Below are 14,070 nucleotides of genomic sequence, written 5' to 3' on the forward strand. Positions count from 1 at the left end.
TCACCCCCATCCCCAAAGCCTTACAGAGACCCCTGGGGGTTCCCTGGCCCTGCTCTGCTCATGACACAGTGTCCCCATTGTCCCAGCACCCTCCAGACCCCACCCAGTGTCCCCATTGTCCTCAGATTCCACCCAGTGTCCCCATTGTCCCAGAAACCCCCAAATCCCACCCAGTGTCCCCATTGTTCCCAAATCCTGCCCATTGTCCCCAAATGCCACCCAGTGTCCCCATTGTCCCAGAAACCCCCGCATCCCACCCAGTGTCCCCATCGTTCCCAAATCCTGCCCATTGTCCCCAAATCCCATCCAATGTCCCCATTGTCCCAGCAACCTCAAGACCCGACCCACTGTCCCCATTGTCCCAGAAACCCCCACATCCCACCCAGTGTCCCCATTGTTCCCAAATCCCTACCCATTGTCCCCAAATCCCACCCAGTGTCCCCATTGTCCCAGCAACACCAGATCCCCCACTCGAGACCCCTCCCCAGTGTCCCCATGGTCCCAGAACCACCTGGATCCCCTCAGTGTCCCCATGTCCCAAATCCTCCCAAATCCCCCATCCTGGATCCTCCAGTGTCCAGAACCACCTGGACCCCTCCAGTCCTTCCCATCACCCAAGCCCCCAAATCCCCCACTCTGGACTTCCAAAGTGTCCCCGTGATCCCAGAACCACCTGGAACCCCTCAGTGTCCCCATGTCCCAAATCCCTCAAATCCCCCATCCTAGACCCACCTTCCCCAATGTCCCCATGACCCAAACCCCCCCCAAATCCCCCACCCTCGATCCCCCAGTGTCCCCATGGTCCCAGAACCACCTGGATCCCTTCAGTGTCCCCATGTCCCAAATCCCCCATCCTGAATTCCCCTTTCCCAGTATCCCCATGATCCCAGAACCACCTGGATCTCCTTGGTGTCCCCATGTCCCAAATCCCTCCAAATTCTCCATCCTGGACCCCCCTTCCCCACTGCCCCACTCATCCCAGCACCCCCAGGACCCCCCCCAGTGTCCCCATGTCCCAAACCCCCCCAGATCCCCCATCCTGAATCCCTCTTCCCCAGTGTCCCCATGGTCCCAGGACCCCAGACCCCCTCAGTGTCCCCCATGCCCCAAACCCCCCCAGAGCCCCCATCCTTTCCCCACTGCCCCCCCATCCCAGCACCCCATTGCCCCCATTCCTCCCCATTCCCATCCCACTCCATCCTGGATCCCCCAGTGTCTCCCTGGTCCCAGAACCACCTGGACCCCCTCCAGTCCCCCCATGTCCCAGTCCCCCATCCTGAATTCCCCTTTCCCAGTGTCCCCGTGATCCCAGAACCACCTGGATCCCCTCGGTGTCCCCATGTCCCAAACCCCCCAAATCCCCCATCCTGGATCCTCATTCTCCACTGCCCCCCTCATCCCACCACCCCCAGACCCCCCAGCGTCCCCATGTCCCAAACCCCCCCAGATGCCCCATCCTGAATCCCCCTTCCCCATATTCCCATGGTCTCAGCACCCCCAGACCCCCCCAGTGTCCCCCATGCCCCAAACCCCCCCAGAGCCCCCATCCTTTCCCCACTGCCCCCCCATCCCAGCACCCCATTCCCCCCATTCCCCCCCATTCCCGTCCCACTCCATCCCCTCTGCACAGACACACCCCGAGCCATGTCCCCAAGCCCCGGGTGGTGCCACCCGCGGTGCCACCCGCGGTGCCACCCGGTGCCAGCCCGTGCCCCACCTGCTCCATGAAGAGCAGCAGCGACTCGCGGTTGTTCTCCCACTCGGCGGGCAGCTCCGAGGCGTGCGGGAATTTGTCGCAGGAGAGCTCCACGGTGATCTCGAAGCAGTTGGTGTGCAGGTAGCTGAAGTCGTTCATGCCTGGGGGCACAGCGAGGGTGGCAGCAGGGGACAAAGGGACAGAAAAATCCCGGAGTGACAGGAAAATTCCAGAAATTCTCTGGATACTGAGAATTTCAGACTTTCTGTGCTGGCAGCACTGACCCCCAGGAGAACACTGCATTTAACCTGGAGAAAGCGTCCAAAATTAAATAATAAAACTAAAATTATGAATGTGCAGTTGGATTAGAAATGTGTAAGGTCACAGCGTGGAAACCTTGCAATTTAAAGGTTTAAAATATAAAAATATCTATAAAGCAAAAGAGAAGTTTTAGGGCAGAGGTTGGTCCTGTCCTTCATCACCTTCTTCTTCATGGTGGTGTGGTGTAAGTGGTGGTTTGGGTGGTTTGGTGTAAGTGGTTAAAAAATTCCACATTGCAAGTCACAGGTAATTAATTTAATTAATAATTAAATTAATTATTTAAAAATAAAAATAATTTAGGTCTCATTTCTTAATTGGACAGTTTATCCTTAAAAAGCCTTCTAAAGGGAGAGACAGGGCTCCACTTTCAGCTTTTTAGAGTAAATTACTATAAAATTCACTGTTAGTGATACTGTATTGCAGGTAAGAACTGATAAATATCTGAGTCCAAATGAGAAATACCATCTTTCTAAAAGAAACAAAAAACCAAAAAATAACCAAGAAAAGAAACAAAAAAGAAGCAAAAAGTAACCAACCCCCCCAAATATTAGCAAAAAAGAAACAAAACAAAAAAAAAAAAAAGAGAAACAAAAAAGAAACAAAAAATCAAAAATCTATGTGTCCCCACTCACTGCCATGTGTCACCTGAGCTCAGTGTCCCTGCTCACTGCCACCCAGCATGTGCCACCTGATTTCACAGAGTGTCTCCACTCACTGCCACCCATTGTGTCACCTGAGCTCAGGGAGTGTCCCTGCTCACTGCCATGTGCCACCTGTGCTCAGTGTCCCTACTCACTGTCACCATGCGCCACCTAACAGTGTCCCTCCTCACTGCCATGTGCCCCCTTGAGCTCAGTGTCCCTACTCACTGCCACCCACCATGTGCCACCTGATTTCACAGAGTGTCCCTGCTCACTGCCACCCACTGTGTGCCACCTGATCTCAGTGTGTCCCCATGCACTGCCAGCCACAGTGTGCCAGCTGAGCTCAGTGTCCCTGCTCACTGCCACCATCTGAGAGTGTCCCTGCTCACTGCCACCCACCGTGTGCCACCTGAGCTCATGGAGTGTCCCCACTCACTGCCATGTTCCCCCTGAGCTCAGTGTGTCCCCATGCACTGCCACCCACCGTGTGCCACCCGATCTCAGTGTCCCTGCTCACTGCCACCCACCGTGTGCCACCTGATCTCAGTGTCCCTGCTCACTGCCAGCCACAGTGTGCCAGCTGATCTCAGTGTGACCCCATGCACTGCCAGCCACAGTGTGCCAGCTGAGCTCAGTGTCCCTGCTCACTGCCACCATCTCAGAGTGTCCCTGCTCACTGCCACCATGTGCCCCCTGGTCTCATGGCGTGCCCCACTCACTGCCACCCACGGTGTGCCCCCTGATCTCAGTGTGTCCCCATTCACTGCCAGCCACAGTGTGCCAGCTGATCTCAGTGTGTCCCCATGCACTGCCACCCACTGTGTGCCACCTGATCTCAGTGTCCCTGCTCACTGCCAGCCACAGTGTGCCAGCTGAGCTCAGTGTCGCTGCTCACTGCCAGCCACAGTGTGCCAGCTGAGCTCAGTGTGTCCCCACGCACTGCCACCCACAGTGTGCCACCTGATCTCTGTGTCGCTGCTCACTGCCAGCCACAGTGTGCCAGCTGAGCTCAGTGTCCCTGCTCACTGCCACCATCTCAGAGTGTCCCTGCTCACTGCCACCATGTGCCCCCTGGTGTCGCGGCGTGCCCCACTCACTGCCAGCCACAGTGTGCCACCTGATCTCAGTGTCCCTACTCAATGCCAGCATGTGCCCCCTGGTCTCACGGCGTGCCCCACTCACTGCCAGCCACGGTGTGCCCCCTGATCTCAGTGTGTCCCCATGCACTGCCATGTGCCCCCTGGTCTCAGGGACTGTCCCCCATCACTGCCACCCCCCGTGTGCCCCCTGGTGTCGCGGCGTGCCCCACTCACTGCCAGCCACGGTGTGCCAGTGGGCGCCGTTGATGATGTTGCCGTAGCGCGTGAAGTCGTCGTAGTGGCAGGGGCGGCGCTCGGCGCTGGCCATGGCGGGGTTGGCGGTGGCGTAGACGGTGGCCAGCCAGCGGAAGACACCATCGTCGGGGGTGGGGGTGAGCTCCTGCGCCTTCCAGTAGGTGCGGCTCATGTCGAAGGGGTAGGTGACCACCAGCTCCCCCCCGTGCAGGTTGGCGCTCAGCACGAACGGGTAGCGCTGCATCCACGCGATCACTGCACGCGTCTCCGGGGCCACCTGCGCGGTGACACTGCTGTCACCTGTGCCAGTGGGGCCGTGTGCGTGGTGACACCGCTGTCACCCGTGCCACTGGGGCTGTGTGCGCGGTGACACCGCTGTCACCTGTGCCACTGGGGCCGTGTGCGTGGTGACACTGCTGTCACCCGCACCATCTGGAGCCACATGCGTGGTGACACTGCTGTCAACTGTGCCACTGGGGCCGTGTGCGTGGTGACACTGCTGTCACCCACGCCACCGGGGCCACGTGCACAGTGACACTGCTGTCACCCACACCACTGGGGCCGTGTGCGTAGTGACAGCGCTGTCACCTGTGCCAGTGGGGCCGTGTGCGTGGTGACACTGCTGTCACCCACACCACCAGGGCCACGTGCACGGTGACATTGCTGTCACCCACACCACCGGGGCTGTGTGCATGGTGACACTGACCCGCACCGCGGGCCATGTGCGCGGTGACACTGCTGTCACCTGTGCCACTGGGGCCATGTGTGCGGTGACACTGCTGTCACCCACATCACCCCGGGACCATGTGCACGGTGACACTGCTGTCACCCGCATCTCTGGGGCAGCCCATGCAGTGACATTGTCGTCATTCGTGTCTCTGGGGCCACCTGTGCCGTGACACCGCCGTCACCTGTGTCTACAGGGCCACCCATGTGGTGACACCACTGCCATCCACACCTCCAGGGCCATGTGTGGGGTGGCACCACTGTCACCCGTGTCTCTGGTGCCACCCATGCAGTGACACCACCGTCACCCACTTCTCTGGGGCCACCTATGCAGTGACACAGTTGTCACCTGCATCTCTGGGGCCATGTGTGCAGTGACACTGCCATCACCCGCTTCTCTGGGCTGCTTGCATGGTGACACTGTCGTCACCCGTGTCTCTGGGGACATCTGTGAGGTGGCACCGCTGTCACCCGCATCATCGGGGCTGCCTGCGCGGTGGCACCACTGCCATCCATGTCTCTGTGTGTGCTGGGGTCATGTGTATGGTGACACCTCTGTCACCCCCATCTCCAGGGCCGCCTGCACGGTGACAATTCCTGTCACCACGTCTCCGGAACCACCCGTGCGGTGACACCACTGTCACCTGCATCTCTGGGGCCATGTGCACGATGACACCTCTGTCACCATGGCTGCCTGCATGGTGACACTGCCATCACCCGCATCTCCAGAGCTGCCTGTGCGGTGACACCACTGTCACCCGCACCACTGGGGCCACCCACGTGGTGACACTGCTGTCACCTGCATCTCTGGGGCCACGTGTGCAGTGACACCACTGTCACCCGCACTACTGGGGCTACCCACGTGGTGACACTGCTGTCACCCGTGCCTTGTGGTGCTGGTGGCCATGTCCTTGTGGCTTCTGGTGACCCCCTGGGTTGGGCGGGTTCAGCCCCAGTGTAGCCCACTGGACTGGGAGGGTTTTGGGGGTTTCTGAGGGGTTTCAGGAGGACTTTGGGCTGTTTTGGGGTCTCACCCCAACGTGATAGGATGGCAGTTTTGGGGTCTCTCCCTGATGTGAAGGGATGGGGGTTTTGGGGTCTCTCCCTGATGTGAAGGGATGGAGGTTTTGGGGTCTCATCACAGTGCCCCAGTCCCGGGAGGATGGGAGCGTTTTGGGGTCTCAAACTGATAGAGTGAGGGTTTTGGGGGTCTCACCTCGATGTGACAGGATGGGGGGTTTGGGGTCTCTCCCTGATGTGATTGGGTGGGGGTTTTGGGGTCTCACCATGGCACCCCCCAGGAGGATGGGATGTTTTGGGGTCTCAAACTGACAGGGTGAGGGTTTTGGGGGTCTCACCCCGATGTGACAGGATTGGGGTTTTGGGGTCTCACCCCAATGTGACAGGATGGGATGTTCTGGGGTCTCACACTGATAGGATGTGGGTTTTGGGGTCTCACCAGGGCACCCCCCAGCAGGATGGGATGTTTTGGGGTCTCACAGTGATAGGATGGGGATGTTTTGGGGTCTCACCAGGGCACCCCCCAGCAGGATGGGATGTTTTGGGGTCTCACACTGATAGGATGGGGATGTTCTGGGGTCTCACACTGATAGGATGTGGGTTTGGGGTCTCACCAGGGCACCCCCCAGGAGGATGGGATGTTTTGGGGTCTCAGACTGACAGGGTGAGGGTTTTGGGGGTCTCACCCCGATGTGACAGGATTGGGGTTTTGGGGTCTCACCATGGCACCCACAGCAGGATGGGATGTTCTGGGGTCTCACACTGATAGGATGGGGATGTTTTGGGGTCTCACCAGGGCACCCCCCAGCAGGATGGGATATTTTGGGGTCTCACACTGATAGGATGGGGATGTTTTGGGGTCTCACCGTGGCACCCCCCAGCAGGATGGGATGTTTTGGGGTCTCACCGTGGCGTTGGCGAAGGTGTAGTACTCGGGGATGGGGATGTAGTGGTTGGGGAACTGGTGGGGCACCAGGTCGTTGTCCTCGGCGTCCCACAGCGCCGTGTTCAGGTCGGCAAAGTTGTGGTTGAGGTCGATGCCCTCGTACGTCCAGCGGCCCATGGCCCATCCCGCCAGCTCCGAGCCCTGCCGGGCACCGCGGGCACCGGGGTCACCGGCATGGGCACTGGCATGGGCACTGGCATGGGCACCGGCATGGGCACTGGGGTGGGCATCGGGATCTCCGGGATGGACATTGGGATGGGTGCTGGGATCACTGGGATGGGCACTGGGATCACCAGGATGGGCACTGGCATTACCGGGATGGGCACTGGGATGGGCATCAGGATCACCAGGATGGGCACCGGGATCACCAAGATGGGCACCGGGATCACCGGGATGGGCACTGGGATCACTGGGATGGGCACCGGGATCACCGGTAGGGGCACTGGGATCAGTGGGATCCTCTGGATGGGCATCAGGGTCACTGGGATGGGCACTGGGATAGGCACCGGAATGGACACTGGGATCATGGGGATGGACACCGGGATGGGCACTGGGATAGGCACCGGAATGGACGCTGGTATCACGGGGATGGACACCGGGATGGGCACTGGGATGGGCACCGTGATCCCTGTGGTTCCCGGGACGGGCACGGTCGGGGGCAGGGGCAGTGCGTGCCAGCCGTACCAGCCTGTAGGCGGTCTCGTAGCCGTCGGGGTTCATGGAGGGCAGCAGGTGGATGCGCGTGCCCGTCACCAGCTGCACCACGCGGGCGTCGCCGCGCCGGAACTCCCGGCACAGGAACTCCATCAGGTTCAGCAGCAGCTCCCGGCCCAGCACCTCGTTCCCGTGCATGCCGGCCACGTAGCGGAACTCGGGCTCCCCTGGGGAACACCGGGGTGTGGCACTGTCCCCATGTCCCTGTGCCACCCTGGCCACTGTCCCCGTGTCCCTGTGCTGCCCTGGCCACTGTCCCTGTGCCACCCTGGTCACTGTCCCTGTGTCCCTGCAGCGCCCAGGTCACTGTCCCCGTGTCCCTGTGCCACCCCGGTCACTGTCCCTGTGCCACCCTGGTCACTGTCCCCGTGTCCCTGCACCGCCCTGGTCACTGTCCTCGTGTCCCTGTGCCACCCTGGTCACTGTCCCTGTGCCACCCTGCTCACTGCCCCGTGTCCCTGTGCCACCCTGCTCACTGTCCCTGTGCCACCCCGGTCACTGTCCCTGTGCCACCCTGGTCACTGTCCCCATGTCCCTGCACCACCCTGGTCACTGTCCCTGTTCCACCCTGGTCACTGCCCCTGTGCCACCCTGGCCAATTTCCCCGTGTCCCTGCACCGCCATGGTCACTGTCCCTGTGCCACCCTGGCCACTGTCCTCGTGTCCCTGTGCCACCCTGGTCACTGTCCCCGTGTCTCTGTGCCACCCTGGTCACTGTCCCCATGTCCTTGCACCACCCTGCGTGGCCCTGGGCACTATCCCCATGTCCCTGCACCAGTCTGACTGTCCTTGTCCCCATCCTGGACCAGTCTCGGTGTCCCTGTGTCCCTGTCTCCGTCCTGGGTGTTCCTGGTCACCCTGTCCCCATCCATCTGTACCACCCTGGGTGTCCCTGTCCCCATCCTGAGCATCCCTGGGTGCCCCTGTGTCCCCATCCACGTGCTCCACTTGGGACATCCCTGGTGACAGTTCCCATCACCCTGCACCAGTCTGGGTGTCCCTGTGTCCCCATCCCCATCCTGGACGTCCCCAGCCACCCTGTCCCCCTGTCCTTCACAGGTCTGGTGACCCCAACTCCATGCTGAGCATCCCATGCCAAGTTGGGTGTCCCAGTCACCCCATCCTGAGCCAGGCAGGGTGACAGTCCCCACCCCCTGTACCAACCCTGGTGACTGTCCCCACTCCCTGCACCAACCCTGGTGACAGTCCCCACCCTCCAGCACCAACCCTGGTGACAGTCCCCATCCCCTGTACCAGCCCTGGTGACAGTCCCCACCCCCTGTACCAACCCTGGTGACTGTCCCCACTCCCTGCACCAGCCCTGGTGACTGTCCCCACCCTCCAGCACCAACCCTGGTGACTGTCCCCACTCCCTGTACCAGCCCTGGTGACTGTCCCCACTCCCTGCACCAACCCTGGTGACAGTCCCCACCCTCCAGCACCAACCCTGGTGACAGTCCCCATCCCCTGTACCAGCTCTAGTGACTGTCCCCATCCCCCTGTACCAGCCCTGGTGACTGTCCCCACTCCCTGCACCAGCCCTGGTGACTGTCCCCACCATCCAGCACTGCCCTGGTGACTGTCCCCACCCTCCAGCACCAGCCCTGGTGACAGTCCCCACCATCCAGCACCAGCCCTGGTGACAGTCCCCACCCTCCAGCACTGCCCTGGTGACAGTCCCCACCCTCCAGCACCAGCCCGGCCATCCCCGGTGCCCCCTCCTCATCCTGGGCACCCCCAGTCGCCCCATCCCCACCTGGACATGCCTGGCCGCTGTCCCCAGGCCCATGGTGTCCCACCCCGGCTGTCCCCAGCTGTCCCCAGCTGTCCCCAGCTGTCCCCCCGTCACGCACCGACTTCGTGCTGCCCGGGGTTGTCCGAGATCTCCATCACGTAGAGGCGCAGCCCGCGGGAGCTCTGCCCGATGCTGTACACGCGGGTGATGTCGGGGCACTCCTCGCTCACCCTCTTCATCAGCTGCGGGGGTGGCACCGTCAGGGACACCCCGAGGTGGCACAGCCCCCCCTGGGGACACGGAGCCACCCCGGGGCTCGCGGGAGGGTGGCACCTTTCTCATCTCCTTGTAGTTGTGGTGGCGGAAATCCAGCTGCGGCTCGGGCGGGGCCGGGGGGTGCCAGGCGTGGGCATCGCTGGGGTCTGCGGGGACACCGAGGGGACACCGGGGGGACAGCGGGGGGACACGGTCAGGGACAGCGAGCAGCCCAGACCGCCACTCTGGTGACACCGCTGGGCGCTACCGCGGCGGCGTGTGGGGACCTGGGGGACACCAGCGGGTCACTGCGGGACAGGGGACAGCCAGGGGGACACCAGAGGGACAGGGGACAGCCAGCGGGTGCCTACGGGGCAGGGGACACCAGCGGGGCACTGCGGGACAGGGGACAGCCAGCGGGTCACTGTGGGGCATGGGGACAGCCAGAGGGTCATTGTGGGGCAGGGGACAGCCAGGGACACGCACTGGGCAGGGGACAGCCGGGGGGACACCAACGGGTCCCCGAGGGGCAGGGGACAGCCAGGGGGACACCAGCGGGTCCCCGCGGGGCAGGGGACATCCCCACAGGGCAGGGGACACGCAGGGACACGCACCGGGCAGGGGACAGCCGGGGGGACACCAGCGGGTCCCCGAGGGGCAGGGGACAGCCAGGGGGACACCAGCGGGTCCCCGCGGGGCAGGGGACATCCCCAGGGGGCAGGGGACAGGCGGGGACACGCACCGGGCAGGGGACAGCCCAGCACCTCGGCCCGCAGGCAGACGGTGCCGTTGCGGAACCAGCTCTGCGGGTTGATGCGCAGGAAGCGCCCCACGAGCGGCGAGGGCAGCAGGTTCAGCACCGGCGTCTCGGGGTCCTTGTTGGCGGGGAACACCTGCGGGGACAGCGGGGACAGCGGGGACAGGAGGGGACAGCGGGGACAGGAGGGGACAGCGGGGACAGCGGGGAGAGGAGGGGACAGGAGGGGACAGCGGGGACAGCAGGGGACAGCGGGGTCAGGGAGAGCCGCCCGCGGGGCTCCAGCGGTGCCCGGTGCCCTCCAGCACGGGCAGGGCACAGCCTGGGTGAGGCTGCGGGCGCCGCTCGGAGCCCAAGGGCAGCAGGGATGGGCACAGGGAGCCCCAAATCTGTTCCTGGCAGGGGTCAGGCAGGGGGACCCCAAAATCCACCCCTGACATGGAGATCCCCAATCCTGATCCTGGTACAGCTCTGGCACAGAGACCCCCAAATCCACCCCAGGCACAGGGAACACAAACCCACGCTGGCACAGGGACCCCAAATCCATCCATGGTACAGGAACCCCCAAATCCACCCTCAGCACAGGGACCCCAAACTTACTGAGCACAGGGACCCCCCAAACCCAGCCCTGGCACAGGGACCCCAAACCCATCCTTGGCATGGGGACCCCCAAAGCACCCTCAGCACAGGGACCCCAAATCCATGCCTGGCATAAAGACCCCCAAATCCACCCCAGGTACGGGGACCCCAAACCCAGCCCTGGCACAGGGACCCCAAATCCATGCCTGGCATAGAGACCCCCAAATCCACCTCAGGTACAGGGACCCCAAACCCAGCCCTGGCACAGGGACCCCAACCCCTCCCCAGCTCCAGGCTGCCGTGCTCTCCACGGTGCCATGCCCCATGCCACACCCACGCGTGTCCCCGTGTCCCCACAGCCGTGCCAGGGGGGCTGGCAGGTGCCCAGGCGGGGACAAGCAGCCTTTGTGTGAGGGGAAAGGCTGCAGGGTGCCCGGCGGGGCCAGGCCAAGGGCAACAGAGCCTGGGCATGGAGCCAGCTGGCACGGGCATCCCGGGATGGGCACCCCGGGATGGGCACCCCTCCCTGGGGTGGTTAACCCAGCGTGGTTAACGCCCTGCCCAGTGTGGTTATCCCACCTGCCATGGTTAACCCTGGCATGGTTAACCTCCAGTATAATTAACCCTGGCCTAATTAATCCCCCTGGCAGAGTTATCTCACCTGGTTAACCCCCAGTATAATTAACCCTGGCCTAATTAACCCTCCTGGCATGGTAAACTCTTGGACTGGTTAATCCACCTGGCAAATTAACCCTGGCCTAACTAAACCCCCTGGCATCATTGCCCACCTGGCACGATTAACTCACCACAATTAACACCAGTATAATTAACCCTGGCCTAATTAACCCCACCCTGGCATCATTGCCCAGCTGGCATGGTTAACCCCACCACAATTAACCCCAGTATAATTAACCCTGGCCTAATTAACCCCCCTGGCATGGTTATCCCACCTGGCACGATTAACCTCACCACAATTAACCCCAGTATAATTAACCCTGGCCTAATTAACCCCCCTGGCATGGTTAACCCCACCACAATTAACCCCAGTATAATTAACCCTGCCCTAATTAACCCCATCCTGGCATCATTGCCCACCTGGCATGGTTAACCCCACCACAATTAACCCCAGTATAATTAACCCTGGCCTAATTAACCCCCCTGGCATGGCTATCCCACCTGGCATGGTTAGCTCACCACAATTAATCCCAGTATAATTAACCCTGGCCTAATTAACCCCACCCTGGCATCATTGCCCACCTGGCACGATTAACCTCACCACAATTAACCCCAGTATAATTAACCCTGGCCTAATTAACCCCACCCTGGCATGGTTATCCCACCTGGCACGGTTAACCTCACCACAATTAACCCCAGTATAATTAACCCTGGCCTAATTAACCCCCCTGGCATGGTTATCCCACCTGGCATGGTTAACCCCACCACAATTAACACCAGTATAATTAACCCTGGCCTAATTAACCCCACCCTGGCATCATTGCCCACCTGGCACAATTAACCTCACCACAATTTACCCCAGTATAATTAACCCTGGCCTAATTAACCCCACCCTGGCATCATTGCCCACCTGGCACAATTAACCTCACCACAATTAACCCCAGTATAATTAACCCTGGCCTAATTAACCCCACCCTGGCATCATTGCCCACCTGGCACGGTTAACTCACCACAATTAACCCCAGTATAATTAACCCTGGCCTAATTAACCCCACCCTGGCATGGTTATCCCACCTGGCATGGTTAACCCCACCACAATTAACACCAGTATAATTAACCCTGGCCTAATTAACCCCACCCTGGCATCATTGCCCACCTGGCACGGTTAACTCACCACAATTAACCCCAGTATAATTAACCTTGGCCTAATTAACCCCACCCTGGCATCATTGCCCACCTGGCACAATTAACCCCAGAGCATCATCAGCCTCCCCATCACGCTTAACCCCCTCACCATCACAACCTTCCAGGTGATTCCTGCCCCCCAGCGCTGTCACCTCCCCATGTCCCCACCCCGTCTGGGGATGCCACCCCCGATGCCACCCCCAGTGCCACCCCAGTGCCACCCCTGATGCCACCCCGGTGCCACCCCAGTGCCACTCACCGCCTCCTCGGTGCCATTGCGGCTCGGCAGCCACGTGTGGGAGTCGTTGCTGACCTGCACCTTGTAGGACGTCACCCAGTCGTACCTGCGTGTCACAGGGGGGGTCAGGGGGTCCCCGCGCTGTCCCCCCCCCCTTGTCCCCGATGTCCCCTTACGTCCAGATGGAGTTGAGGCCCTGCGTGATGACGCCGGTGAAGCGCGTGAGGCGCCGCGCGTCCACCTCGAGCCACTGCCGCGCGTCCTCGCGCCCCGCGCACCAGCCGCCGTCAAAGAAGTCACCGTCGTAGAGCCCCGACTGTGGGGACACAGGGGACACGCACGGGGACACGCTCAGGGACAGGGCCCCACCGCCGGCAGTGTCCCCGAGCCCCGGGTGGCACCGGGGTGGTGGCACCGGGAGCAGTGGGAGCCGCACGGGAGGGAGGGGACAGAGCTGGAGAGCGCCTGGGACACTTGCGGGCTGTGCCACAAACGCCACAAAATGTCACCAACGTGCCATGGAGGTGCCACAAAATGTCACAAAATGTCACAAAATGTCAAAAAAAAAGAAAAGCCATGAAGATGCCACAAACTTGCCACAAAATGTCACAAACATGCCATGGAGATGCCACAAAATGTCACAAAATGTCACAAACACGCCATGAAGGTGCCACAAACTCACCACAAAAATGACATGAAGGTGCCACAAACTCGCCACAAAATGTCACAAACATGCCATGGAGATGCCACAAAATGTCACAAGCATGCCATGAAGGTGCCACAAACTCGCCACAAAATGTCACCAACGTGCCATGAAGGTGCCACAAAATGTCACAAACGTGCCATGAAGGTGCCACAAACCCACCACAAAATGTCACAAACGTGCCATGAAGGTGCCACAAAATGTCACAAAATGTCACAAATGTGCCATGAAGGTGCCACAAAATGTCACAAACACGTCATGAAGATGCCACAAACTCACCACAAAAATGACATGAAGGTGCCACAAACCCGCCACAAAATGTCACAAACGTGCCATGAAGGTGCCACAAAGTCGCCACAAAATGTCACAAACATGCCATGAAGGTGCCACAAACTCGCCACAAAATGTCACAAACACGTCACGAAGATGCCACAAACTCGCCACGAACTGGCCACACCTCCTCGGTGTTTGTCATGCACTTGCCATGCCTGCATGCCTCATGTGACATCCAAACATCCCCCCAGCCTGGCACAGCCTGGCGC

The 14,070-nt window shown here is 60.8% G+C and overlaps 1 protein-coding gene across 3 annotated transcripts in view; it reads right to left on the bottom strand.

The window, feature by feature from the left end:
• Positions 1-14,070, bottom strand: part of CPXM1 (carboxypeptidase X, M14 family member 1) — a 32,815-nt gene that overhangs the window by 16,527 nt on the left and 2,218 nt on the right. For all 3 annotated transcript variants that reach the window (XM_074540673.1, XM_074540674.1, XM_074540672.1), the window contains 9 exons: positions 13,002-13,141; positions 12,847-12,931; positions 10,134-10,284; positions 9,470-9,558; positions 9,255-9,378; positions 7,372-7,568; positions 6,649-6,828; positions 3,975-4,272; positions 1,718-1,857 (listed from right to left, as the gene is read on the bottom strand). In XM_074540673.1, coding sequence (XP_074396774.1) covers positions 1,718-1,857; positions 3,975-4,272; positions 6,649-6,828; positions 7,372-7,568; positions 9,255-9,378; positions 9,470-9,558; positions 10,134-10,284; positions 12,847-12,931; positions 13,002-13,141 — 1,404 coding nt within the window. The remainder of the gene's footprint in view (positions 1-1,717; positions 1,858-3,974; positions 4,273-6,648; positions 6,829-7,371; positions 7,569-9,254; positions 9,379-9,469; positions 9,559-10,133; positions 10,285-12,846; positions 12,932-13,001; positions 13,142-14,070) is intronic.

This window comes from Zonotrichia albicollis, chromosome 5, assembly GCF_047830755.1.
Source record: "Zonotrichia albicollis isolate bZonAlb1 chromosome 5, bZonAlb1.hap1, whole genome shotgun sequence".
Lineage (NCBI taxonomy): Eukaryota > Metazoa > Chordata > Aves > Passeriformes > Passerellidae > Zonotrichia > Zonotrichia albicollis.